This window comes from Malaclemys terrapin, chromosome 3 (genome assembly GCF_027887155.1).
Source record: "Malaclemys terrapin pileata isolate rMalTer1 chromosome 3, rMalTer1.hap1, whole genome shotgun sequence".
Classification (NCBI taxonomy): Eukaryota; Metazoa; Chordata; order Testudines; family Emydidae; genus Malaclemys; species Malaclemys terrapin.
In genome coordinates, this window is record NC_071507.1 from 125,897,654 (window position 1) to 125,923,518 (window position 25,865).

At 41.5% G+C, this 25,865-nt stretch overlaps 1 protein-coding gene across 3 annotated transcripts; it reads left to right on the forward strand.

Annotated features, from left to right (window-relative positions):
- Positions 1–1,132: 1,132 nt before the first annotated feature.
- On the forward strand, positions 1,133–15,587 carry ZBTB24 (zinc finger and BTB domain containing 24). Of its 3 annotated transcripts, none has more exons than XM_054024277.1 (7): positions 1,133–1,186; positions 3,990–4,986; positions 5,463–5,630; positions 5,839–5,922; positions 6,461–6,544; positions 8,864–8,945; positions 11,456–15,587. In XM_054024277.1, the coding sequence occupies exons 2-7, from the start codon at positions 4,017–4,019 to the stop codon at positions 12,258–12,260; spliced, it is 2,193 nt and encodes a 730-aa protein (XP_053880252.1). In that variant the 5' UTR covers positions 1,133–1,186; positions 3,990–4,016; the 3' UTR covers positions 12,261–15,587. The 3 variants fall into 3 exon arrangements, with proteins under 3 accessions (XP_053880252.1, XP_053880251.1, XP_053880253.1); XM_054024276.1 differs by lacking the exon at positions 1,133–1,186 and adding an exon at positions 3,099–3,327; XM_054024278.1 differs by lacking the exons at positions 1,133–1,186; positions 8,864–8,945; positions 11,456–15,587 and adding an exon at positions 3,099–3,327 and having other exon boundaries at positions 6,382–6,540.
- The last annotated feature ends 10,278 nt before the right edge of the window (positions 15,588–25,865 follow it).

Genomic DNA, 25,865 nt, shown 5'->3' on the forward strand with positions numbered 1-25,865 from the left:
AACACTAAGAACCTAGCTGTTTTCAGGCCCGTATCATTCTGTTTGAAAGGACTTTTAAAAAGCCTAAAAGAGTCCTGCGGCACCTTATAGACTAACACACATCTAGACTGATTCTTGCCTGCATATTTATACCTGCCTCTGGAAATTTCCACTACATGCATCTGAGGAAGTGAGTATCCATCCATGAAAGCTTATGCTCCAATATGTCTTAGTCTATGAGTTACCCCAGGACTCTTTGTCGCTTTTTATAGATCCAGACTAACACAGCTACCCCTCTGATACTTAAACAGCCTAGTTAGTTCTCAAAGCCCAGCTCATATTTTAGCCGGTTTCTTTCAAGCATTTTCTTTCCACATTTGCTGATTTCTTAAAAAGATGTTTTAAATAAGGCAAGAGCTTTCTAAACTGTGGGCCTAGACTAGCAGGGCGGTGAGCGGATGCAGAGAACGAGCGACCCCTCCTCTGGCGGAAGGCGGCTGAGGTGAGGTCCGCGGTGTTGCACTGGCGGCGGGTCGGGAAGTGGTGACACGAGTGAGATGATTACAAGGCGAGGATCGATGTAGGCTGCAGGGCAGAGACCCGCGCGCCCAGGTGCGCGAAGACCGACGCTAGGCCAAGCTCGAGGAAAGCGGTTCCCAAAACCAGGCGGCTGGAGGCCGAGGGAGCGCGCGCGCACCGGAACGTGTCAGTCAGTGGGATGCTGGCCTACGGGGGAAAGGGGGGCGCGCCTTGCCCGAGTTGTGAGCCGGCCCGGGACATACGCAGGCAACGCCCCCAGCCGGCGCCTGACCCACTGCACAGCAAGACGCGGCAGCGCCTCCGGTCCCACAGCCCCTGACCGGACGCGCAGGGCCTCCTCCCCCACAGGCGGGGCGGGGCGGGGCAGGCCCTACCACAGAACAGGGGCGGGCCCTTTCTAGAGAAGTCCGCGCCTTCCCCCGCGGTGCGCGAGGGGAGGAGCCGAGCGGCTGAGGCACGTTGGTGGAGGGGGCGGGGCCTGTGCTGCCGGCGGCCGGAGCCTTCTCGCGGCCCGCGCCGATTAGCTGTTGCTGCTTTAACGGCCGAGAGGGACGTGCGGGCAACTCGACGCCGTGACGCAGGTTCGCGCCCCTCCCAGGGGGAGGAGAGTGTGGCCGGGCCGGGCCAGGCGCGGACCCTCCCTGAACGCTGCCTGCGGCTGCCGCTGGTGAGTGAGCCCCGCTGTGCCAAGCCGAGGCGGCCTCGGCCCTCGCCGGGCTGCGGGAGCGGCCAGCGCAGGTCTCCCGGACGGGCTACAAGAGCCTGTGCGGGACCTGTCTCACCCCCCGGGCTGGAAGGTCTCCCCGACTCCTGAGGCTGCTCCGGGCCGGGCGGGTCGCTGGGCTAGAAACCCCCTCGCTGCCGGGCGGATGGTCTGGCCATGCAGCTTGGAAGGGGGCGATGGGCGGGAGCCGGCTCGCTGGAGCGCCGCCAAGGAGTGTCCTGAGCCTGATCCTCCTCCCCACGCCCTGACCCGACCCCCCATCCCCCGCCCCGAAGGGGACCCTTCTCTCCACAGAGTCTGAGATAGCCCCTAGTCGTAGCGGTTGCCAACACACTAGAGCCAGCCCGTGTGCATGGCCCCCCATCATGCTGTAATGTGGGGACCACAGCCCCTGCTTGCACTGTCCAACATAGCACTTTACATCCCGGGAAGACTTACAGCTTCAGGCTGCTTATGGGGCATGTGTCTCCCCATCTATAAATGGAGAAACTGAGGTGTGGAAAAACGTGATTTGCTCAGAATTAGGGTAAATCAGGACCAGAAGCCGAGGGTAAAACCCTGGAGTCCTGGTTCCCAGAGCCCTGTTCAAATACCTGCAATGACAATCTTATAGCCAAGATCCTCTTGATAAACTGCTCATTGTTTCAGAGAAGGTTTTTTTTTTGTTTTTTTTTTTACTTTTGGATGAGATTTGATATACAAGTTAAAATGAATAATTCAGCCTCAATTAAAAAAAACAAAAACAGATGCCAAAAGTCTATTATCCTATTCTGGGCCTGCCATTGAGCTCTGTTCCTTTAATCTCCAGTGTGCTGTTCAGTGCTCATCTCGCTCCCTTTCTGGTTATTTGATGTTTAATTAGAGATCCTAGTAGTTTTTTTGACTCCTATACTTCAGGTGTTCTCAAATTTTTTTCACTGTACCCATTTTTATACAGACAATGTCTTGTGGATTACCATCCTCTCCCATTCACAAGTCTGGAAAGGAACTTCTCCCAGGTGGCAGTCATGCAAATCTATGTTACAATTACAACCATTGTTTATATTTAAAATATCCTAATGCTGGATATTTTTATTGTTTTTATTATTTTTAGCTGTCTTAATACATCTTAACAGCTGTAAATGAGGAGAAACTAGCACCATGTAATTAGCCAGCTCTCTGCAGACCACCAGCAACTACTACATGGACCAAAATTTGTCTCATATTTGATCCTATTAGAGAGACAAAGTAGGTGAGGTGTAATACCTTTTATTGGACCAATTACTCTTGGTGAGAGAGAGATTCTTTTGAGTTACATAGAGCTCTTCTTCATGTCTGGGAAAGATTTTGAGGGTGTTACAGCTAAATACAAGATTGAACAGATAGAATATGTGCTAACTGCTTATGCTAAACTGGCTGTTGGATCTTGTATTTAGCTGTGACACTGTGTACCTTTCCCAAGCCTGAAGAAGAGCTCTGTGTAGCTCAAAAGCTTGTCTCTCTCACCAACAGAAGTTGGTCCAATAGAAGATGTTATCCCACCCACCTTGTGTCTCTAATATTCTGGGCCCGATATGGCTACAACTGAGACCATATTAGTGTGCCTTCCTGTTCTATATAACCTCCCTTGAGATTGTTTTTTAAAAAAACCCAACAAATATTGTTAGGATCTTGCAGTCAGAAAAGTAATGATACCATTGCGTTGCTATGAATGTATACAGTACCTAAATACCTACAAGTATGTGCCGCTTCTGCAAGTTAATGTTGTTACGAGAACTATAAACTTGAATTCCTTGACAATTGTTTAAACATGTAACCTTATTTTACATTTCCTATACGAAAGTTAACTATTTTTATGAATATCACAGGTAGCTAATATATTATATATGGGCAAATTAAAGTTGTTACTGTACAAAACATAATTGTTGCATTCACTGACCACTTTTTGGTTAAACATGCTGTTTTATTTGTTGCCTAAAAGTAGCTTTATTATTTTTGCATTTAATTTCATTCTTTTAGGCTATGCCTGCAATATAGAATTTTACAAAAAAACAAAAACCACAAAGGTTGCTATCACTGGCTTAGCAGAACTGGTGTTTATATAGGTAAGAACCATCATATAAGCAATGCTCTAGCAGCTTCCACCATTTTTACCATTTGTTAGTGCTGTTTCTTTCACAACCACCTCTGGGCTGAGAATAAGTAGGGAAAGGTTTGAAAGAGAATTTTTCAGAAGTTAGGAGCATGTGAAACTAGGGGTAAAAGCATGCCCTTCTTGAAGTCAGTGGGAGTTTTGCTATTGATTTCAGTGGGCCGGGATTTCATCCTAGGTTCTAACAGAAGTCCCATCATAACCCTAACTAAGGTATTTGTGAAAGTGAAAGCTAATAAACTTTTTCTTTCCACTCACTGTCTCATTTTTTTTTTTTTTTTTTTTTTAAGTTCCAAAAGACATTAGTTTCAGATGGGGCAGCCATTTTGGGTACTGAACAGCACGAGGCATATTGGTACTAAATAAATAATAATTGTCAAAAATAGTTTCCATTTCACAAAATTTTTATAGCTCTTCTTAAGTGTTTAAAAACTTGGTTTTATTTGAAGGGAAAAAATTATATGTCAGGAGTATTGACTTTTTACAACTAGGTCAGAAGCTTCAATTTTGGTGCAGAAATTCCTTAGTTATGGAATAAGTTGTAATATTTTGTTTTTTGTAATGCAAACCTCTAAATATGTTTCTTTTTTCAATAATACTGTTTTACTCTCATAGGTAACTCTTTTCCTGTTTGCAATAAAAATGGCAGAAGCAACTGCTGACCCTCCAGAGAAGCTTATTGTTATCCATTCCAAGGCTCACAGAGATACCATTCTAGCTAATTTTGCGGAACAAAGGAAAAAGAATTTTCTTTGTGATATCACTTTAATAGTAGAGGATGTGCACTTCAGAGCCCACAAAGCTTTACTTGCTGCCAGTAGTGAGTACTTTTCAATGATGTTTGCAGATGAGGGAGAGATAAGCCAGTCAATTTATATGTTGGAGGGAATGGTTGCAGACACTTTTGGTGCACTACTGGAATTTATCTACACAGGTTATCTCCAATCCAATGAAAAAAATATGGAACAAATCTTGGCAACTGCACAACTCCTAAAAGTGAATGATTTAGTGTGGGCACATGCAGATTATCAGACCAGCCATAGCCCAAATAATGTATTACCTCTCACATCTAGTAGTGGTGCTTCAGTAGTTGTCTTTGCAAATGACAAGAAAAATGGCGATCCACCAAAGCGAAAACGAGGAAGACCAAGAAAAGTCAAGAATGTTCAAGAGGAAAAATTTGGGACAACTTCTGTTGAAGATGTGCAGCTAAGAGAGAACAATTCAGTGCAAAATAAACAAAATTTTATGAAAAAAGTTGCAGCGGAAGAAACCGTTGTCAGTGAACAAGTTCCAGTAAGGAAAGAAGTGGAAGAAACTGAGCCAGCTTGTGGTTCAGAAGCTGCTGTAGATCTGTCAGCTGAGAAGGATGAGAATTATGATCCTAAATCTCAAGGAATACAGAGCAATCAGAGTCGTTATAGCAAACGTAGGATACGGAGGTCTATCAAGCTAAAAGATTATAAACTTGTTGGTGATGAAGATGTAAAAGTATTGACAAAGAGAACTGATAGAAAAAGAAAACGCACAGGTTCTGAAGCTTGTTGCAAAGAATGTGGCAAAGTGTTTAAATATAATCACTTTTTAGCTATTCATCAGAGAAGTCATACAGGTAGGCATAAAAGACTACCTTTTTTGGGTTAGGGTATGGTAACTTGCTACAATTGGTTTGCATTGTAATTATTCAAATGTTGCTTTATATTGTGGTATTGCTAGACACACGCTATATATGTGGTGGATCACCAAGATTTTGTTTCTACTATTTTACTTAATTCTCACCTTCAGAGATTGTAATCTTTGTAGTTTACAAACTACAATCTAGTTAATTAAGTTTTTTCCAATGAAAAAATATTAAATTGGATATTGGCAGTGCCTATGCAATGATACTTACAAAGAAATTGATTTTGAATGATTGCTATAAGGAATCTTAGGTTTTTGCTTATATTAATCCTCCTGGTCTACTGAAAATTCATTTTTTTAATTGTGATAATGTACTGGTAACAAGATGCATTACAACTTAGAATATTTATTTATAAATTTATTAGTAATAACTCTTTGCTATTTACAGTCTTGGTGCTTTACTTTTAGGAGAACGCCCTTTTAAATGCAATGAATGTGGTAAAGGCTTTTCCCAGAAGCACTCTCTTCAGGTTCATGAGCGGATGCATACTGGAGAGCGACCATATACCTGTACTGTCTGTAGTAAGGCTTTAACAACAAAACATTCTCTTTTGGAACACATGAGCCTACACACAGGTAAGTAATCAAAGACAAATGTAATCTAGCTATATTAAGTATTAGACATTTCAAAACATACATTTTTGCTCAGTATTTTATTTTTAAAGCAAGTGTTAGCTATTTTACAGCATAAGAGTCTAAGTTATACAGAAATGTTAGTTATGTTTTAGCTTAATTTTTGGAATTTAATTATTTGTATTTTTAGGAATATTAATTTTTATTACAGGACAGAAGGCTTTTACATGTGATCAGTGTGGGAAGTATTTTAGCCAAAAGAGACAACTGAAGAGTCATTACCGAGTGCACACAGGTATAACAAGGCTGGTGGGGGAGGATGGGAGGGCTGCCTGACTTTCTCCCTCCTCCCCTTCCCTTATCATCATCAGTTAGACTGTCATCTGATCACCAGAGATGAGTAGTAAAAGTAGTATCATCACTGTCTGTTGTCAATATTGTGCTTTGTGTTGTTCTGCTACTCCTTTGGCTGAATGGTATTGATAGCTTTAAAAGGAGTCCCTACCAATTTTGTTTTAGAAAGATTGTGACTGGATAATAGGCATGTGAAGTGGAGAGGAACTAAGGAAAAGGAAAGTGGTAGATTCCTGATGGGAATCAGGAGTTAAAACAACCAGCGTCCTTTCTTCACTGATGGAATTAACTGGGGAAATGGAATAGAATTATGCTGCCATTTCTAGTGATGTGCAGCAACAGAAATAACTGGTGAATCGTTGTTGTCTTTATATATTATATTAAAGTGGTTATTTTACAGGGAAGTGCTTTAACAAAGATCACTGAAGAAATACAGGGGATCACTTATGCACTGACACTTTTTTTATTATTGCGACAAGGCCATTCATTGCCGGAATGTAACCAGTGTCATCGCAAATTCATGGATGCAGCTCAGTTAAAGAAACATCTAAGAACACATACAGGTATATTACACACCATTTTTCTTTTAAGGAATGCTAAGACCAACTTGTTGGCTGTGATGGGGTTCACATACCCCATCCCTGGTTGGTAGGGAGATATCCATTAAGTGTGCAGTGATGTTCTGGCTCCTGATGAGGAGGTATGCCCCCTAGGAATGGCCACAGGTATTTGTAACCAGTGCAAAAGAGAGGGTCATGTAGAGGCAGCCTGAAAGCAATGTCTACTAGAAGATTGGCTGCTTTTCTCACAGAGATGAGAAAGTGCTGGGAGGCTCTCCAATGGTACAGTCCAGCCTGACTCAGTCCTCATCCAGATGGAGAGCCAGGTGGTGTTAGGAACCTACTCCCTGCAATCCAAGAACAGAGAAGGCTGCTCCCAGAGGTCTTGAGGGATGGATTATTTGTGAACTCTGTTGACCAGTACAAGTGTTATTTATTTTATTATGTTATAATAAACTAGACTTCGAGCAGGGGAACGTAATTTGAACTACATAGGATGTATGTTGCTTGGAGAGTCGGAGGGTAAGCTGAGGCAGACTGACTTTCCCATGATGGTTAAGCATAACCTTCCAAGAAAGTAATTCATGCCTTGGCCCCATGCCATTCCTGGAAGTGGCCAACATGTCCGGCAGTGGCTCCTGGGGGTGGGGTGGGGCAGAAGGCTCCGCTGCGCGCTGCCCTCGCCTTCGGGTACCACCCCGGAAGCTTCCATTGGCCGCAGTTCCGGCCAATGGGAGCTGCGGGGGGTGGAGTCTGCAAGTGAGGGCAGCGCACAGAGTCCCTTGCCCCGCCTCCCACAGGGGGGGCAGCCGTAGTGCCGGCTGCTTCCGGGAGCAGCACTGGGCTAGGGTAGGAAGGCAGGGAGCCTGCCTTAGCCCCACTGCACCGCGGGATGGATTGAAAGCCCTAATGGGATGGATCTGGCCCATGGGGAGTAGTTTACCTTCCCTTGATCTAGGCACTACAGAGAAATGTTATGTTACTTTCCATTCACTTTCTTTGCTTTGCCAGTTTGTGACACTGTCTTGCTGCTATGCAGCTTTTTATCATTGCATTTAATCCCTCTGGCTAGCTCCATGTAGGAAGAGTAATTCAGTACACAGTAAAATCCCAGTTTACCCAAACTCCTGTTAACTGAAGTTCCTTTGTATTCCCTGGAGTTGTGGTCAAGGTGTGTTATGGTCTAGCTTAGGGGCAGGCAAGCTTTTTGGCCTGAGGGCCGCATCAGGTTTCGTAAATTGTATCAAGGGCTGGTTAGGGGAGGGGTCGTGGCCTGTCCCGCCCCCCAATCTGTGCCTCCCCCCTGGACTCCTGCCCCATCCAACCCCCCCTGTTCCCTGACGGCCCCTCTGGGACCCCAGCCTCTTCCACACACACCCACTCCCTGTCCCCTGACTGCCCCGGACCCCTGCCTCCCCATCCAACCCCTCCTCTCAATCCTGACAGCCCTCCTCTCCAACCACCCCTTCTCCCTGTCCCCTGACTGCCCCTGGAACCCCTGCCTCTGATTGCCTCCCCGTCCAACCCCTCCTCCTTCCTGACTGCCCCCTGGGACCCCTGCCACCATTCAACCCTGTTTCCCCCCGATCACCATCCACATCCACTCCCCTGCCCTCTATCTAACCCCCCCACTCCCTGTCCCCTTACCGCGCTGCCAGGAGCACTGGTGGCTGGCAGCGCTACAGCTACCGCCACTGCGCAGCACAGAGCACCGGGTCAGGCTGGGCTCTGCAGCTGTGCTGCCCCAGGAGCTCAAAGCCCCACCACCGAGAGCATTGCGCTGGCAGCAGAGTGAGCAAGCTGAGGCTGCGGGGGACAGCAGCGGAGAGGCCGGGGGCTAGCCTCCTGGGCCAGGAGCTCGGGGGCTGGGCAGGACGGTCCCGCGGGCCCACCCCGGTCTAGCTGGAATGCAGCCTCTTTGAAAGCCATGCTTTCTCAAACTAGAAGCATAAGAATTTCAGTTTGTTTATTCCTGAGTTAGCAAGCATGAATAACTTGCTTTTACACTGGTTAGTGTGCATAATGGTGATTTCGTAGAACTTGCTGTAATTATGAGCAGGCAGTCTGACCTATTGGATAGAGCACGGGAGCTCTGAAGACATGGGTTCTATTCCAGGCTCAGCCACTGGTTCACCTGGGTGACCTTGAGCAAGTCAGTTCACTGCTTTCCCTCAGTTTCCCCATCTGTAATATGTAGCTAATAATACTTAAAGTGCTTTTAGATGTACTGATGAAAAGAGCTATATGAGAGCCTGGTGGTGGTATTGATTATTACAGTAATTATAACTTATGAGTGTACAACAAACTATCTTTTTTTTGTAGGTGAGAAGCCATTTACTTGTGAAATCTGTGGCAAGTCATTCACAGCAAAAAGTTCTCTTCAGACTCACATCAGAATCCACAGGTACAGTATAGTTTTGCTGTTTATTTTTTAAAGTGATTTATTTAGGAAGTTTAACAGGTTTAAAATTCTTGCCATATAAATGTCAAAGATAAAACAATCATTACAACAGTGAACTTTTGTTTAGTGAAATATACAGTAATATGATGATTGGATCTCTCTATTTAACAGGTTGTTACCTTATTACAGGATGAGCATCTTTACGCTACCCAAGAAGTGCATGATTTTTATAAAATTGGGTGAATCTCTGATATGCAACTTCTAATCAAGTAGCTGTCATATGGCTTATATGACACTAGTAACCATTGCTCCTTAGCTGCACTTACTTGATGTGTGGGTACTGATTGATTACTAAATGCTGTGAATTGCATATATTTGTTTTTTATTAAAATTTATTAACCCACTTTTGTGCGGCATATTTGAATCAGTGTAAAATTTTGCAGATTTTAATGAGGAAATTAATCAATGAGTCCTATATCATATTTTCATGGTGGTTTTTACATTTTGAAGGGTTAGTAGGTAGCATTATGATAACTAATCTAGGCATGCTGTAAGGCTCTCCTCTCTGACAGAGTATTTCCACTATAATTGATGTGGTAGTGGTGGTGATGATGATGATTTAACCAGAGGAGAGTAGGAAAGTCTCTAAAGTACACTAGTGACCTTGTCATGTAGTTTTAATTTATCTGGGAAGCTTTTAGGTTCTACAGAAAACCCAAGTAAGTTAGAGCCAGTAATTTAGGTTGCATTTTTTAGAATGGATGCGATTTCTTTCCTAGTACAGTATTACAAGTAATGCCTACGATTTCTATAGCTGAGAGATTAGGGTGGGTGGGGGATTCTTTTCAGTTTTATTTGGTACGTTTGGCAACATTTTGCATAGTCAGTTTCTCCTGTTGTATTTGTAGATCTCTCTCTCTCTCTCTCTCTCTCTCAGCTAAAGAGGAGAAAAAAATTAAACAAAATGGGTACACCTGTGTTTTAAAAGTCAGGTATCACAGATCCCTTGTTAATTTGAGGTATCAGACCTTACACCTGAAATGTATGCCATGTATCATGACATCAATCTGCTTTATTTTATATTTCTTTCCCTTTAAAATCACAATGTACTGGATTAATTTCAATAGTAAACTTGCATCACTGTTCAAATGATGGATGCACAATTTCTAATTTTGTATTTGATTACTGCATGGGTGTAAATGTTATGAAGGTTCAGAAACATTTTGCTTGTGGAAGAGGGTTTTAGTGCTCATGAAATATGCCAGTTTAATTCTAGTGTTACTGCAATACAAATATTTTTTTTAAGGGGAGAAAGCTACTGTTTAATTACCTCATTAGGGTGTTTTGAGGTTATATTCATGTTTGCAAAGTGTTCAAATACTGCTACAAAGAGCTCCATAGAAAAGTCTATAAATAAATCCTTGATATCAGAAATAGCCAATAAGGGTCTCAGTGCCACTTCGGAAGGGTGTGTGTGTGTGTGTGTGTGTGTGGCATGGACACTGCAGGGACTGAAATGAGATCACCCGTTTATTTCACATAAGCAACTAAATAGCAGTTGAACATAATACTGGTTTCTGTAAAATGTAAACTATTACATTTGGCCTTAAGCGTTTGATATAGATTATAATGCCTTGTTGTAATCTTATGGTGTTCAGATATTAGTGCTTGTTTTGGCATAAAAACCTCAAAAGAGGAAATTTTTAGGATTTACTGTGTATTTATTTATTTTTATATATAGATATAGATATATAATATATACTGTGTGCAATCTGACCAATTTATTTCCAATATGGAAGTGTAAATATTTCATGTTCTTTACAGTATTTTCAAATGTGTGTTAAAATGTGCATTGTTTACATAGAATTCTGCTTAACACTTTAGAGCGAAAAATGCAATAAATTGTGGAGAAAATTAGGCAGAGAGCTGGGGGAAGGTTTACTGTAGGTAGACTTGGGGTGATAAACTGTCTTAAACTTTAGACTGATTTTTGCAGAAATATCTTATGATCAGCTTTCCTCTGTTTTTATATAAAAAAAAGGAACTGTCAAACCCTGTTTATACGTTGAAGGGACAAAATAAATGCAAATTAAAATTAATCTTTAATGATAGATGCTAGTAAAGATATAAAATAGATGAATTCTCTTATCACTTCAGTTTTTATGTCCCCACCCCCTTCCCATTTTGTCAAAACAGGGCTTCATAAAACTGAAAACCTCAATATTTCTGTATGAAGGCAGTCCTGTTGTTAACTCTTGAATGTGAACAAATTAGGGGAAACTTTATCACAGTATTGTGCAATTCTTAAAAGTAAAACCTAGAAAATGTAGCACTGAATATTTTTCTTACATGACTGCCTGTAAGCACTACAATAGTATAGCAGAGATTATTATTATTTATTATTAGTGGTGGTGGTATTGTATTTATTATGAGTCATGTGCCAGGTAATACCTTGCAGAAAGCAGTAATCTCAGCATTAATATTTCTGATCAAGTTAAAATATTCTCTTACAGAGGAGAAAAGCCATATTCTTGTGGTATATGTGGAAAATGTTTCTCGGATTCCAGTGCAAAGAGGAGACACTGTATCTTACACACAGGCAAAAAGCCTTTCTCCTGCCCCGAGTGTAATTTGCAGTTTGCACGCTTGGACAATTTGAAGTCTCATTTGAAAATTCACAGCAAAGAAAAACAATTGCAAGAATCAAGCAGTGCTCCTAGCAGCAGCAATAGCTCAGAGGAAGTCAGAAACATTCTTCAGCTGCAGCAATATCAACTGTCCACGTCTGGAGGACAAGAGATTCAGTTGCTTGTCACAGATTCAGTACATAATATAAATTTTATACCTGGTCATAATCAAGGTATTAGTATTGTTACTGCTGAGAACTCCCAAAATATGACAACAGGCCAGGCTGCTAATCTTACGCTACTCACTCAGCCACCACAACAGCTGCAGAACTTGCTTCTTGCAGCCCAGCAGGAACAAGTAGAACAAATCCAAAGTATCAATATGATGGAGAACCAAATAGAGACTACACAATCTGAACAAATGCATGTCATCACTCTTTCAAAGGAAGCACTAGCACATCTTCATGCCCATCAGGGGCAAACTGAAGAACTTCATCTAGCAGCAGGAGCTCAGCACATGCAGCTGACCCAAGAACCTAGTCGTCAGTCTCATACTAACCAAGATGCAGTCCAGTCCCATCAAATTAGTGAAGAACAGAACCAAAATGTACACATTTCTGAATCACATCCGCAATCTTTGTCCATAAACCACCCATCTCATGAGCATCAGATTCAAGGTCAGGCTTTTTGAAATACAAGTTAGCGTTGCTTCCTTTTAAATCCTTGTTTGCCTTCTGGGAACTGGGCTGAAGTGTGCTGTTCGTTCAGGCAATGACCTATGCATATCACATTTCATTTGCTGCAGCAGATTATCTATTTGAAGTTGTATTTATTGGTGATCTTGATGGATGGCTTTGTTTCCTTTATTTTAATCCATTTATTTTTAGGGTTTTATTGCTCTAGATGTCTGTTGATCAACAAGCATGGCTTCTCTGCAGGGGTCAAAATGACTATTATTTGAACTATAAATGTCAAGGTAACCAATATTTTTTTCACAACATTGACACCACATGTCTTATACTTAATGAGCTTTCTCTCTCTAGGTAAATATATAATTTTCAGTGTGACCATTCCCCTAAGTGCATTTTAATTCATTGAATACCAAATTTGCTCCTGCTTTTGATTGAAATTGATGCACTCATAGACTGGCTCTGGTTCACTGTTTCTGTTTACTGTGTTGTACAATTCCTGCTCACCAAACAAATGTTTAAATCAGTGCACTTAATATAGAGGCAATGAGATGTAGTGGCTAGATGGACTACTGGAAAGCTTGAGTGCTATTCTTGGCGCTGCTACTGACTTGTGTGACCTTGGGCAAGACACTTAATCTCTCAGTGCCTTAGTTTCCTCATCTAAAAATGGGGATAATGCTTAACCACCTTTGCAAAGCACTTTGAAGATCTTCTAATGTAAGGCGCTATAGATGTGCAAAGTGTGTGGTTGGGTTTTTTTTCCTGACAAAACAGTCTTAGTTTAGGAGCCAGTTTATATTTTAAAATCCTTATTTTTATATTTTGAAAGCAGAAAGTCACATTACTTTTAATAAGGTAATATTTGTTCTTTGTTGTAACTGAAACAGTGAATAAAATCACTCCAGAACATGAGCTACAAAATGGCGCATCTCTTAATAGATTTTTAAAATAGTGCAACTTTTTGTTGACTAGATTAGATGTGTGCAGTTTACATTACTAATGCCTGACTTCTAGTGGAGAAGTGCTGAAATAGTATTGAAAAGACATCCCAGAAAGAGAAGCTGGGGAAGAGCATGGCTCTACAGCTTGGGGTTCAGTTACTAATGATCTGTTACTTAATGCACTGGTATGTAAAAATCCTGATAAAATATCATATGGCCAGCTACAGCAGTTTGAAGGTTGAGGCTGAGGTTAAAAATGCCATGTGATTTAAATAGGTATCTCCTATTTCTAGTTTTAAACATGACAAAAACCAACTTCTGTCCTTAATATTTATATTGGATTTTTTTCAAAGGAAGTTTCCTATGTAATTGGCTATATGCACCATTGGCTAGACAGAAAGCCATTGGTATGAAATTTCATTTCTTGGCGTTTGCTTTGTATCTGCAAGATAGCTTTCAGCAAGCTACTGAGAATGTGTTACTGTAATTTGGGTAAAAAGTATATCTGTTTCTCCACGGAGCTGTACCAACTTTTAAGTAAGTTGATGTGAGGAGGGGAGACAATGGGGGAGGGGAGAAACCAATTTTAATTCTAAAAATGACTTAGCTATTTAACCTCCAACTGTAAAACTATTGTGGTGTTTAACCTGATTCATTACCTAAATTCCATCACAAAAGGGAGAAATACTGTCTGTATATGTAATGTAGAAAGCCATTAACAAAAGAGAAATAGAATATAATGTAACTGTAATCCAGAAGCTAAAGATTTTGATGTTGCAAGAACCTAAAAGTTTAATTTTATTTTTTCATCTGTTTTGTCTGGGGAAAATATTATTTAACATTTAAATAATCTTTACATAGTAAAATAGTTGTGCTTGTTATACCATTGCAAAATAAAATTTGAGTCTTAAATATTGCAGCATATATAAAATGCTGTCTCGAGTTTTCACTTTACAATTGTATGGTGCTTCCCCTAGAGAAGCGATAGCAACTTTTATAACCTACATTTCTGGTTTATTCAGGATTGAGTCGTGCTTATTATTATGTAAATTCCTAAATGTTTTGCAGAGCAAACTGATCAGTTTTCTGAGATTAAATTCTAGAAGATTGTATAATGAAAAAATGCTGGTTATTCAAGTTCAAGAAAGAGCATATATACTGAACTTTTAATCTTTCAATTGGTGGCTAAAAAGTCACTCATGATAGTACAAACTTATGGTAGTGGTTACTAGATATTGCCCGCACAAGAAGAGGCTTTCATTTTTATTGCATACATTTCAATTTGTAAAACTAAGAACTGAGCAGGCTATGAAAAGACCACCATCTGTGGATAGCAGGACAATGATTCTCTTTAATTTTGCTTTGTCTGTTGCTTTAAAAAAAATTGCTGTCAGTCCTTTGTTTCTGCTAGTTCCTGAGGATGGGAATCCATGTTTTGCTCATTTCCTTTAATTCTACCTTTCTCTTTACCACTAATTTTTTAATAGTAATTTCCACCCTGGAAAGAAATTAGTGCAACTTACTGCGTGTACGCCTGAATCTTTTTGAAAATAATGCCTAATGCATTTGACTCTTGGACCTGGAAAAATCCCCTTTAGCTTCAGCTCTCAGTTCAGAGACTCCCTGGTTGTACCTGGCTAATGCATCAGGTAGAATGGTTAAAAAACAAATGTCTCCAAATATTTCTGCTGTCAAACTAATACTTTTTTTTTTATATGACTTAACTATCTTACATATTGTTCAGTCTTGGTAAAAAGTGAGAGAGACTTGCCATGTTAAGATGAGTGTTTGGTTTTGGGATGTTGTCAGGATAATATTCCCATAATTAAGGTAAATGCAATATGCACAGTTACCACGCTAGTGCATAGAAGATTAGAATTCCGTTTTGAGATTCGGGTCTCTGCTAAAACCACTCTAACTTAAGCTTTTGTTTTGTCATTATTTTCACAACTTTGCCTCGTTAAAGGGACACAGTCAGATTTTATATATTTTTTTTAAATGTCCTTACATGTGATTTCAGGTTCAAGCCTTTCACCAAGAATCAGTCCTATACAGTTCAAACACAGCTAGCAATAGAAGATGCCTGTTGCTTTTACTCAATTTGTAAAATATCTAGCACACTTGGATGCTATGTAAATAGTAACACTTGTACTGGTAGAGATTGTCCTTCAAATTTCAAGTTTAAAAAAAAAAAAATCTTCTCTTGATCTTGGAAAACTGTCCAGGTAAAAATGAAATATAAAATGGAGCTTTCACTGTTCAGTGTGTATTTTCTACTAATTTGCCACTACAGTCCGTGCAACAGTGGCACAGGAGAATCTCTCTCTTTGATATCATGGTCAAAACAAAAAGGTTTCAAGAGTATACTATGCGTGGGGGGTGTGTGTGTGTATAGTTCCATTTAGGAACACAGAAATTACCAGATCAGAACAGAAGGCCCTCTAATGTAGCATCCTGTTTCCAACAGTGGGTAGTACCAGTTGCTTCATAGGATTGGGTACAAGAATGGGATAACCATCCCATTAATGAAAGTTTCATCCTAACTTCCATTATGTAGAGGTTTGCTTTTAAAACTCTGGTATTCTTGTTTACTTATTCTTCCTTTTTGTAATTCTGGATGTTCTTGTTACCTGTATAAATGACCAGTTTGTTCTTGAATCCCACCAAGTTCTTGATTTCAGGGATATCCTATGACATGGAGTTCCACAGCCTAATTTTGTTGTCTGAAAAAGTATTTCAGTTGAAATTTGTTGCCTGTCAATTTCATTGACTGTCTTCTTGTTCTTGCATTATAAACATCTGATCTACCTTCTATTTACTTTTCATTCTTTTAAAAATAAGTACTGTACAGCACAATTTCTTCAGTATCCACAAAGAAGCAGATTGCCAAGGGAAATATTTTTTTGCATAGTTAGATTTTTATTCCAATAAACAATTCAGACCTATACCTTACTATGAATAGGCCTGCAAGACAACGAATGCCAGGTGTGCCATTCTCCATTCTGGAAATGGATCATTGAAATGTATTGAGCTGAATTTTTTTTCCTGTCAGTCATCCTGATTTAACATTGCTATTTGGCACAGTGCTGAAATGGATTGTACTGTATGTAATTTGCAAAATGATGTGAGTCTGAAAAATGCTATCTAAAACCAGATTCTGTCTTTTGCTTGTAACATAGAGGGAGTGAGTATTTATAAAAATAACAAAAAAAAAAAGAAGTCTTGTTTATAAGAGTGCCATTATAGTAACAATCTAGAATTGTCATACTTTGGTAATGCACAGATGATAATGGTTACGCTTGTTTGGTTAATTTGTTACCATTTCTCTATGTGGTGTGTTTTTTTTTTTTTTATTTTATTTTATTTTTTTTTATTCTTTTAATTTAAAGGTGGGGGGGAACAGTATGTCTGTAACTAATTACATCGTGTGTGTGTATAAAAATTACCTTGGTCACTACCCTCGGCACCAAGAGAGTCATGTTGTTTGTTGGGCTTCTATGTCGCCGGTGCCGAGGTGATAGCTGGCGCTGAGGCCTGAGCAGCAGGTGGAGGTATCAGTGGCGTCTCTGGTGCCAGCTGCTGCAAGGGGACGAAGGATGTTGACACGACTGATGCCGACCTGGATCTCGATGCCTGGCTCTGACCCTAGGCTTGATGATCTGCCCAGAGAGTCCAAAAGGGCCACAGAGCTGGTGGTTGCCATTGAGGTGACCACAGCGCCAGAAGAGGCTGGCGGTGTTGCCAAGATCTAGACCTCCTGCTGCTGGACCTATCTGAACGATAGGACTCCACCTCAGACTCAGAAGTCTCCGAAAAGGAAGACCACGAAAGAGCAGTACTGGGTGGTGCCAGGCCTCTGGGTATTAGTGCGGTCTCCCCACGTTGGCGGCCAGCACCGGGGAATGGCACAGTGGGGATGGGGAGTGGTGTGACCTCATCGCCAGCTTGCCCCTAGATTGGATAGGTGGTCGGGTTATCACTGGTGCCTCGTCCCTCCTTGGAGAAGGTGGTGCCATCAGGTGAATAAGGTCCTGCACCACCTCAAAAGTCTCTGGAGTCGAGGAGAGTTGAATGTCCTGGTCACAATGGTCCGGAGAACGGTAGTGGTCTGGACTCAACTGGACTTCTTGCAGGGCAGTAGTCAACAAGCCCCTGGGAGGCACTAGGCCGAAGTAGACTGGATGGGCTGAGCCCTACCTGCTTCTGGCTCCTTAGGCTTAGGAGAGGGAAGAGCACCTCCTCTCCTGCCTCTTTTTTTCCTGGGGCACTGGGGACAAAGATTGGTGCCTGCCAGAAGTCTTATGTTCGGTGCCGTGTCAGTGCCAGGAGTCCTTAGCCTACTTTCTTGGTGCCAGCTCGCGCGGCATTTGCACCGGTGTGCTGCAGACGCAGAAGGAGGCATTCGGCATGGGCTCTGCTGACCCGGGATCGAACTGTGGATGGAGGGCTGCTTCCATGAGGAAAATTCCGAGTCTCTGCTAACAATCCTTAAGAGTCCTCAGCCGAAACCCCTTACAAATGCGTCACTTGTCCTTTTGGTGACTCTCGTCAAGGCGCTTCAAACAAGAAGTGTGCGGGTCACTTGATTGGAGTAGACATGAACAGCACATCTTGAAGAACAGTTACGAAGAAGGTGAGTAGCTATTTTTTACTTCCTGTAATGCAGTTATCTATCTTGAAATTACAGGAAGACCTTCAACACCTTAGAAATCTCCAGTAAAAGGTAGAGATGGTTTTAAAAAAACCTGATCTGTTTCTAAAATAATACTCAATTGAAAAAGTTAGACTGCAAAGTTGAAGCATTGAACGATTTTATATACTAAATTAACTATATTGCAACACTTAAGCTTAAATGAGGATAGGCTGGAGCATCAGCCATATCCACCAAGCTTTAACCTCGCTTGGCTGAAGACAGGTTTGTTAGATTAAGTTTTTAGAAAGATGCATCAGTTCGTGGACATACAAAAGGGAGACTTCTGTAATCTAAACAGAAGCACAATTAGCAAATGTGTGTAAATTTAATTTTTAATATGCTATTGAATGCTAAATTGGATCCCTCCTTAAGTTTCATTCTTGAATATATTCCGGATACCAGGATGTTACCTGGTAACAAGGCAGCGTGGTTCCAATGTGCAACTTTGGTCAATAAAAGTGAATCCTGCAGAAATGGAAAAGTCAATTCCCACCAAATATTGATCTGTGGCTGTTATATGGCTAACCTAACAAATAGTGGGGGGGAGGGATAGCTCAGTGGTTTGAGCATTGGCCTGCTAAACCCAGGGATGTGAGTTCAATCCTTGAGGGGGCCACTTAGGGATCTGGGGCAAAATCAGTACTTGGTCCTGCTAGTGAAGGCAGCGGGCTGGACTCGATGACCTTTCAAGGTCCCTTCCAGTTCTAGGAGATAGGATATCTCCTTTATTTAAAAAAAGGATAATTGGTATGCTGCAGAAAGGGAATGCCCAAAAAATTCAAAGCAATTTGGGCTGAATTTTTAGAGATCTAGGATTAACACAGACCCTGAATATAGATATGTTACTTCCCCTTCCTTTATCCTAACCATCTTCATTTACTTTTGTGTAGTATTATGAATCTGGTATTTTGTTGTATTTGGGAAAAATTGTAAATGTATATTTTTAAATGGCCCATTTGCCTTCAATCTCTGTAGCACAGTTATGTATTACTCTGTGGCACATTGAAAATGTATAGGTCTAGGTCAGATGTTCTCAAACTGTGGTCCACAGACCACTCCATTCAGGTGGTCCGCGGATAGTTCCCTCTAAGATGCGTGCCTTGGCAGCTGCACACAAGAGAATGAAGGGCCACCTACCTGCGTGGCTCCACTAATTAGGTGCCTGGACCCTGGAGAAGATGCACATGTAAGGTGAGGTGGTGGCCTTGGGGGGGAATGGGGGTAGGTGGGAGGGGGGCAGTGGGATGAGAAGGAGGGGGTGGGAGGGTGCAGGGCTGCGGCAGCCAGAGAAAGAGATGACTTTCCCCAGCTCCAAGGCTGCAGCTGCCAGGGAGAAACAGCCCTCCTTCCCAGCCCATCTCTGTGGCTGCTGTGGTGGGGGAGAGAGGGAGACCCCCCCCACTTCCCCCTCCACACACTCTCCTTCCAAGCCTCAGCTCAGGGGCTGCTGTGGTGGGGGAGAGAGGGCACATCCATCACGTTAGAAAAGTAAGACTACTGATATTAAAATATGAGTTGTGTGCTTTTATTTGTAGAACAAAAAAAAATTCATTATTATTAAGGTTTGTTTATATGGTACTTTTATGCAAAGCGTTTTACAATAGTTAGTTAGCCAACGGTACAAACAACATTTGGAAAGATGTTTGAGAACCACTGGTCTAGGTGAATATGGATTGTTGTTTTTCATATTTGACTCATTTTGTTTTACTTCTATTTTAGAACTTACCTGGAACTGCCACAAAACTTCCAGTATATCTCCGAAACAAAGTAGTCTTGCCGCTTAGATTCAACAGACCACACGCTGTAGGGACGTTGGCCGTGTACATGAGGAAAAAAGGTATATTTTTAAATGTGTTAAAATCCTAGTATACATACTACATACAAGATAAAACCTAGGCTTATCCTACTAACCTCAACATGTTAAAACTACAACTGCCTTGTATATTGTGGGATTTAACAAGTTTAACATGTTAAAGATGCACCTTTTTCCTAGTGAAGACAAGACTTGTGTTTCACCACATAATGGGAAGCCATGTTGTCATACTAAAACTAAACATGCAGTGAAAAACTAAGTGAAGACAGGAACCAAAAATTAACGTTTTGCTTGACTTATAAAAAGCGACAGTTTACGGGTGCAAAACTAAACTGCTGTAATCTAGGTTTAAACAAACATAAATATCTACCCACTTAACCATATTGATTTAACGTCGCACCTTCAGTGTGCAACTTTTGGTGTAGGTCCACTTCTTCTGAGAAAAATAGTCATAATCTTCCACTCAAGCAATCCTCTCCACAGCTGCCAAGGTCTTCAGTCAAGGCAACAAACTTCATGATCAGCATGGACCATTGATACTGATCTTCAACAACTTTTGGAACATTGGGGAAGTTCTGAAGGCCTGGAAGAAAACTATAAAGCTGTGCCAATATTTAAAAAGGGTAAATGGGAGTTGATGCAGGTAAGTATAGGCCTGTCAACCCAACATTGATCCTTGGCAAAATAATGGAATGGTGATATGGAACTTAATAACAAATTAAACAAAGGTAATATAATCAGTACCAATTATCACTACCTGCCTTTTCTTGGAGTGGTACATCTTGTTCAACACCAGTGTCTGAGTTGCTCATGCAGCCTTTTGTGCCCTCTAATCTTCCTCTCAGGATGCTTGCCTATAAATATCCAGTGATCCTGACTGCTTTTCTTAACTTTATTTCAAAGGTCCTGCATCTCTCTTCAAAACCCACTGTCTTCTCAGTTTGAAAAACAACTAAACTTTTATTTAACCAGATTAAACAGTTGCATTCAATAACCCTTCTCCTTCTTACTCCAGTGAGGAAAGTGTTTTCTTATAAAAGCCCAGCAATGCTTCCCTTCCTAATTCCTTGACTGCCTCTCTGATCCTGCTGCTCTTCTCCTCAGAAGCCAGCCTGAGGATACTTCAACTTCAGATGCCCCAGAGTTCCAAATGAGCAGTCTCGATGGAGCTTCCATCTAGGTGTCCAAGCCTTTGTGTCTCCATGCCCAGTGGCATGTTGTTTTTGGTATTCATCGCACAACATACCTCATCACACAATTTCTCTTAACAGTTATCCTATAACATTTCATATCAAACCATTTCAAGTTAACATGCCCTTCCCCGCACCAATCAATGTGGCTTTCTGGAACATAGATCTTGTCAACCCAACTTTTTGTATGAGATTACAAATTTGCTAAAGGTAATGTCAATGTGCTTTACTTGGATTTCTTTAAGGAATTTGACTTGCTACTGCACAACATTTTGATTAAGAAACTAGACTGATATAAAATCAACATGGCACATGTTAAATGGATTAAAAACTTGCTAAATGATAGGTCTCACTATAATTGTAAATGGGGAATCCTCACTGTGCAGGTGTGTTTCTAGTGAGATCCTACAGAGTTTGGTTCTTGCCCTATGCTATTTAACATTTTCATCAGTGACCTGGGGGAAAAAATAATTACTGCAAGTTTGCAGATGATAGAGATTGGTGGAGTGGTAAATAATGAAGAGGACCGATCACTAATATAGAGGGATCAGGATTGCTTGGTAAACGGCACAAGCAAATATACATTTTAATACCGCTAAATGTAATTGTATACATCTAGGAAAAAAGAAGGTAGGGCCCTACTAACAGGATGGGGGACTATCTTGGGAAGCAGGGTCTCTGAAAAGCACTTGGGGGGCCATGGTGGATAATTAACTGAATGCAAGGCCAGGGCCAGGAGGGATAATATAATCTTTGGATGTACAAAGAAGGGAATGTTGAGTAAGGAGGTTATTTTACCTCTGTATTTGCCCCTAGTGCAGCTGCCATCAATACTGTGTCCAGCTCCGGTTACTCCTGGGGGAATTCTGCACCACTACATGTGTGCATAATTAATAAACCTTGCGTATTTTTAATGTTTTGCACAGAAAAAAGCTTCTGTGGGAATGTTGCTGCAGTTCTGCCTTTTGCCCACCAGAGGACTCTGTGGTGCTAGAACAGCAGCAGCTCCCAGCAAAAATTAACTTCTGTAGTTCTGCCTTTTGCCCACCAGATGGCACTGTCGCACTAGAACACAGCAGCTGCTTCCAGCCACCTAGGGAAGAGAAGGAGCCTGCCTTCTTCACAACACTTTTTGGGCCAGGTCAGGAGACGGGCTATGGGGAGATAGATAGTGTGGGGCTGCTGAAGGGTCAGACAGGGCTCATAAGGGCTACTGGGGGAGGACAGATTGGGGCAGGAGCTGAATGAAAGTGAAGGTGCAGGGTCACGTGGGCGGGGGGAGTGCCAAGCTACAGGGGGATGGGAGTGGCGGGGGGGTTGCAGGGGTGTCTGAGTGGGGGTGGAGGAACACATGGGGATGGGGGAGAGGGGGTGGAGAGATATGTGGACAGAGTGCAAGGACATATGGGGGTGTGGGGACAGGGGCAGAGGTGCCTGACTAAATGGGAGAGGCTAGGGGTCAGCCAGGGACTGCATGGGGGAAGCTCCCTAACAGTCCCTCCCCAGGCAAGGGAAAAAAACCCTGTTCCATACTTTTCCCACTCATAACCAATCGCCCTCCAAGTTCACACCCAGACTCCTTCCCAGCAATTACTTCCCTCTCCCTCAGCTCCTCCATTACCCCTGACTCTCCCAAACCTTTGCATTGCTTCTGAGGGGTGTGGGAAATATGGTTCTGTATTAGTTTAAATTAATCATTACTCAGAATTCTGTATTAATATGCTTAGTAAGGAATCTATTTGTCAAAAAACATTTTCTGAATCTTCTTTTTTGTCTCTATTGTTAAACATACTTGCTGACGGGTATTTTGAAATAAATGACAAATAATTGAAACTGGTGTGGTGATATTGTGTTATTTTGGCAAATAAAATATGCAGAATTTTTCAGAATTTGAAAATATTGTGTGCAGAATTTTTAATTTGGCACAGAATTCCCCCCAGCACTGATGCCCACACTTCAAGAAGAATATTGATAAGTTGGAGAGGGTTTGGAGAAGAGCCATGAGAATGATTGGCAAACATGTATTATAGTAAAAGATGCATGTCAATCTGTTTAGTTTAACTAAGAGAAGGTTAAGGGGTATTTTATTTACAATATATAAGTATGGGAAACAGAAATTTGATAGGAGGGATCTTCTATCTTTATCTGTTAGATTGAACAACATCTAATGGTTTGAAGGTGAAGCTAGACAGGGGTGGGCAAACTTTTTGGCCTGAGGGCCACACCTGGGTATGGAAATTGTATGGTAGGCCAGGAATGCTCATGAAATTAACAATTCATGTTCAAACAGGGACAACACAAATTTGTTTCAAAATAAAATGATGCTGTTGAACAATGCACAGTTAGAAAATTACATTACTGAGCTGTAAATTGATTTTACCACACAATTTTGCTCCTGTCTGAACACAAATTGTATGTTAGCTAAAACTTCAGGGTACCGCACTACATAAAAATTTGGTAGTTTTCATGTTTATCGGTGACTTCTTTGATTTGTAATTAGCTTTGTTGTATCATCCGTGTTTCTCCATTTGACCATGGCAATAACCAAAATATAATCAAACGATTTTAGCTTCAAAGTAAACCATAATTAAGCAATATTGTTGTTAATCAATTTAACTCTGAAGAAGAGATATTAAATAAACTTTTAATCCGGCCATCGAGCTCCATTGCCCTGCTCCTGACAGGGAGTGGGGTCGGGGGGCTTGCCCCGCTCCGCCTGCGCGGCACCTGCTGGGAGGAGGGGGCTTGCTGGAGCGGGGCAAGCCACCAACCCCACTCCCCAGCTGGAGCAGGGCAATGGAGCTCAAGGGCCGGATTAAAAGCTCTGACAGGCTGGACGCTGGCCATGGTTTGTCCACCCCTGAACTAGACAAATTCAGACTAGAAATGAGGCACAAGTTTTTAATAATGGGGATAATTTACCATTGGAAAACTTAACAAGGATTGTGGTAGATTCTCATCACTGGAAATCTTTAAATCAAGATTGGATGTTTTTCTGAAAGATATGTTGTAGTTCCAACTGGAATTAATCGAGGGAAGTTCAACAGCCTCTGCTATACTGGAGATCCGACTACTAGATGATTACAGTGGTCCCTTCTGACCTTATATATGAATCTGTGAACTAGACCTTGTGGCAGCCTTTGAAACTAACAACATTAGCATGGACATATGACCCTGATTATTGCAATTAGGAGAATATCAGCACACAATACCAGCTTAGTCACTGTGCCCAGTCCCTGACAGTGATCTGGGAAAATTGAGGATTCATTATTTGGTAGTCCTTTTTATAATTTTGTGAATTTTCTTCTTTCTAACTTTGAATCTTCTGTCAGGAGTTACAGTTTATAACTATCAATCTGGCCAGCCTGAGGTTTTATTATATCACATAGCTATGTACTGTTTGAACATTTAATGCTATTTGGATGTACTAGTCAGAGAGACATGCATTACGGTTAAGACACATGCATGAATGTAGATTTTAAGAGAGCTGAGTTACAGAAGCAAATTGTTGATTAAAAGGTAGCTCAGTTTGGGTTTGATCCTTTTTAATTTTATTATAGCTCCAATAACTTCAATATATAACATGACTAAGTTTAAATTTATAATATTGTTTTACTACAAAATTAAGTCAGAAGCACCATCCTCAGAAAATACCATTTTATTCAAGTAAATAAAAAATACTTAAAACTTGGTAGTGTAGACCTCGCCAGAGTATTATCGGCATAGTGATGTCAGGCAGGGATATTTTAAAAACAAAAACAAACATACAAATACACCCCCAAGCTAACAGAGCTATGTCAGCAAAAGCAAGGCAACTATGCTCCCGTAGTACTTCTGCTGGCATAACAAGTGGTATTTGGGGAGGAGTAAAATGCATTCTGTTGGCATATGCACCATCTCCATCTACACTGGGAGGCTCTGCTGGTATCGCTATACTGGCAAATCATATGTAGTGCAGACAAGGTCTCAAACAGAACTTTACAGCTTCAATATCTAGTATAAATATTAGCTAATGAATCCTTCCAACATTCCCATCAAAGTCTTACTGGACTGTCCCATTGTTCCCAGCAGTCCCCCAATTCAAGGGTATGCCATTTCCTCAGTGGCTGGTAAGGGAACCCAGGCCTGCCAGCTATGCATTCCAGCATAGGGACCGTTCAATCAGCAGCCAAGGTTTGCTCTACCCTCTGCTTTTTCCCTAGACTGCCTTCTAGTTCACCTCTATCAAGCTTCTTTCTCTACCCCCTCTACATAAACCCTTCAGGAGCAGGCTCCCAGGACTGCTTTCTTCCTGGCTTTCCACCTTTTCCTGCTCTAAGTCCAGAGAGTGACTGCAGACTTCCATGCTGTAGTCTCCTTCTACCCTTGCTTGCTGGTCTTACGCCAGCCGTGCCTGCTCCTGCCCAGCTGGGCTCAATCCTCAGTCAGTGCTTGCCTCTCAAGCCTGTCTCCCCTCAGGTGTGGTTCTAAGGGGCTAAGAAATTTGATAGGTCACATTAACCCTTTCCAGGCCAGTGTGGGATGAACACACCATCATAGAAGCACTTAGATACCATGTTAATAGAAGTGATATAAATACTTAAGACAGGTAAATTTTCTTGTGTGATTTCTAAAAGAAGATTTGAATTTAACTGTCCAAAGAGTGAAAGGTGGGTGCACGTACCCATATAGCCACCTAACCTCCATAAGTAGGTCTGTTTTAATTATGGATAGAGGTTTTAGTGGGAGGTGTCTCTCTCATGGGAAGAAAAAGTAAACATTCTATTGCTATTAATTTATCTTTATTTACCTTTTCATTTTTTTTGTCTATTGTACTATTTTTTAAATTTCATTTGCTGATTGACTATCCTAGCTGTCTGTGTTGTGCACCTCAGTCACTTTGGCACATTTGAAAACTCCACCCAAGGAGACCGCTGTAGGATGCCGTTAAAGATCTAGCTCTGTGTTAATAAAATGTCCAGTGAAAG

Bases quoted from the DNA above. Each gene is read 5' to 3' on its own strand.
- ZBTB24 (XM_054024277.1), top strand. From the start codon at position 4,017: ATGGCAGAAGCAACTGCTGACCCTCCAGAGAAGCTTATTGTTATCCAT. The intron at 5,631-5,838 runs GTAAGTAATCAA...TTTTTATTACAG, and splicing joins ACACATGAGCCTACACACAG to GACAGAAGGCTTTTACATGT. The intron at 6,545-8,863 runs GTATATTACACA...TTTTTTTTGTAG, and splicing joins ACATCTAAGAACACATACAG to GTGAGAAGCCATTTACTTGT.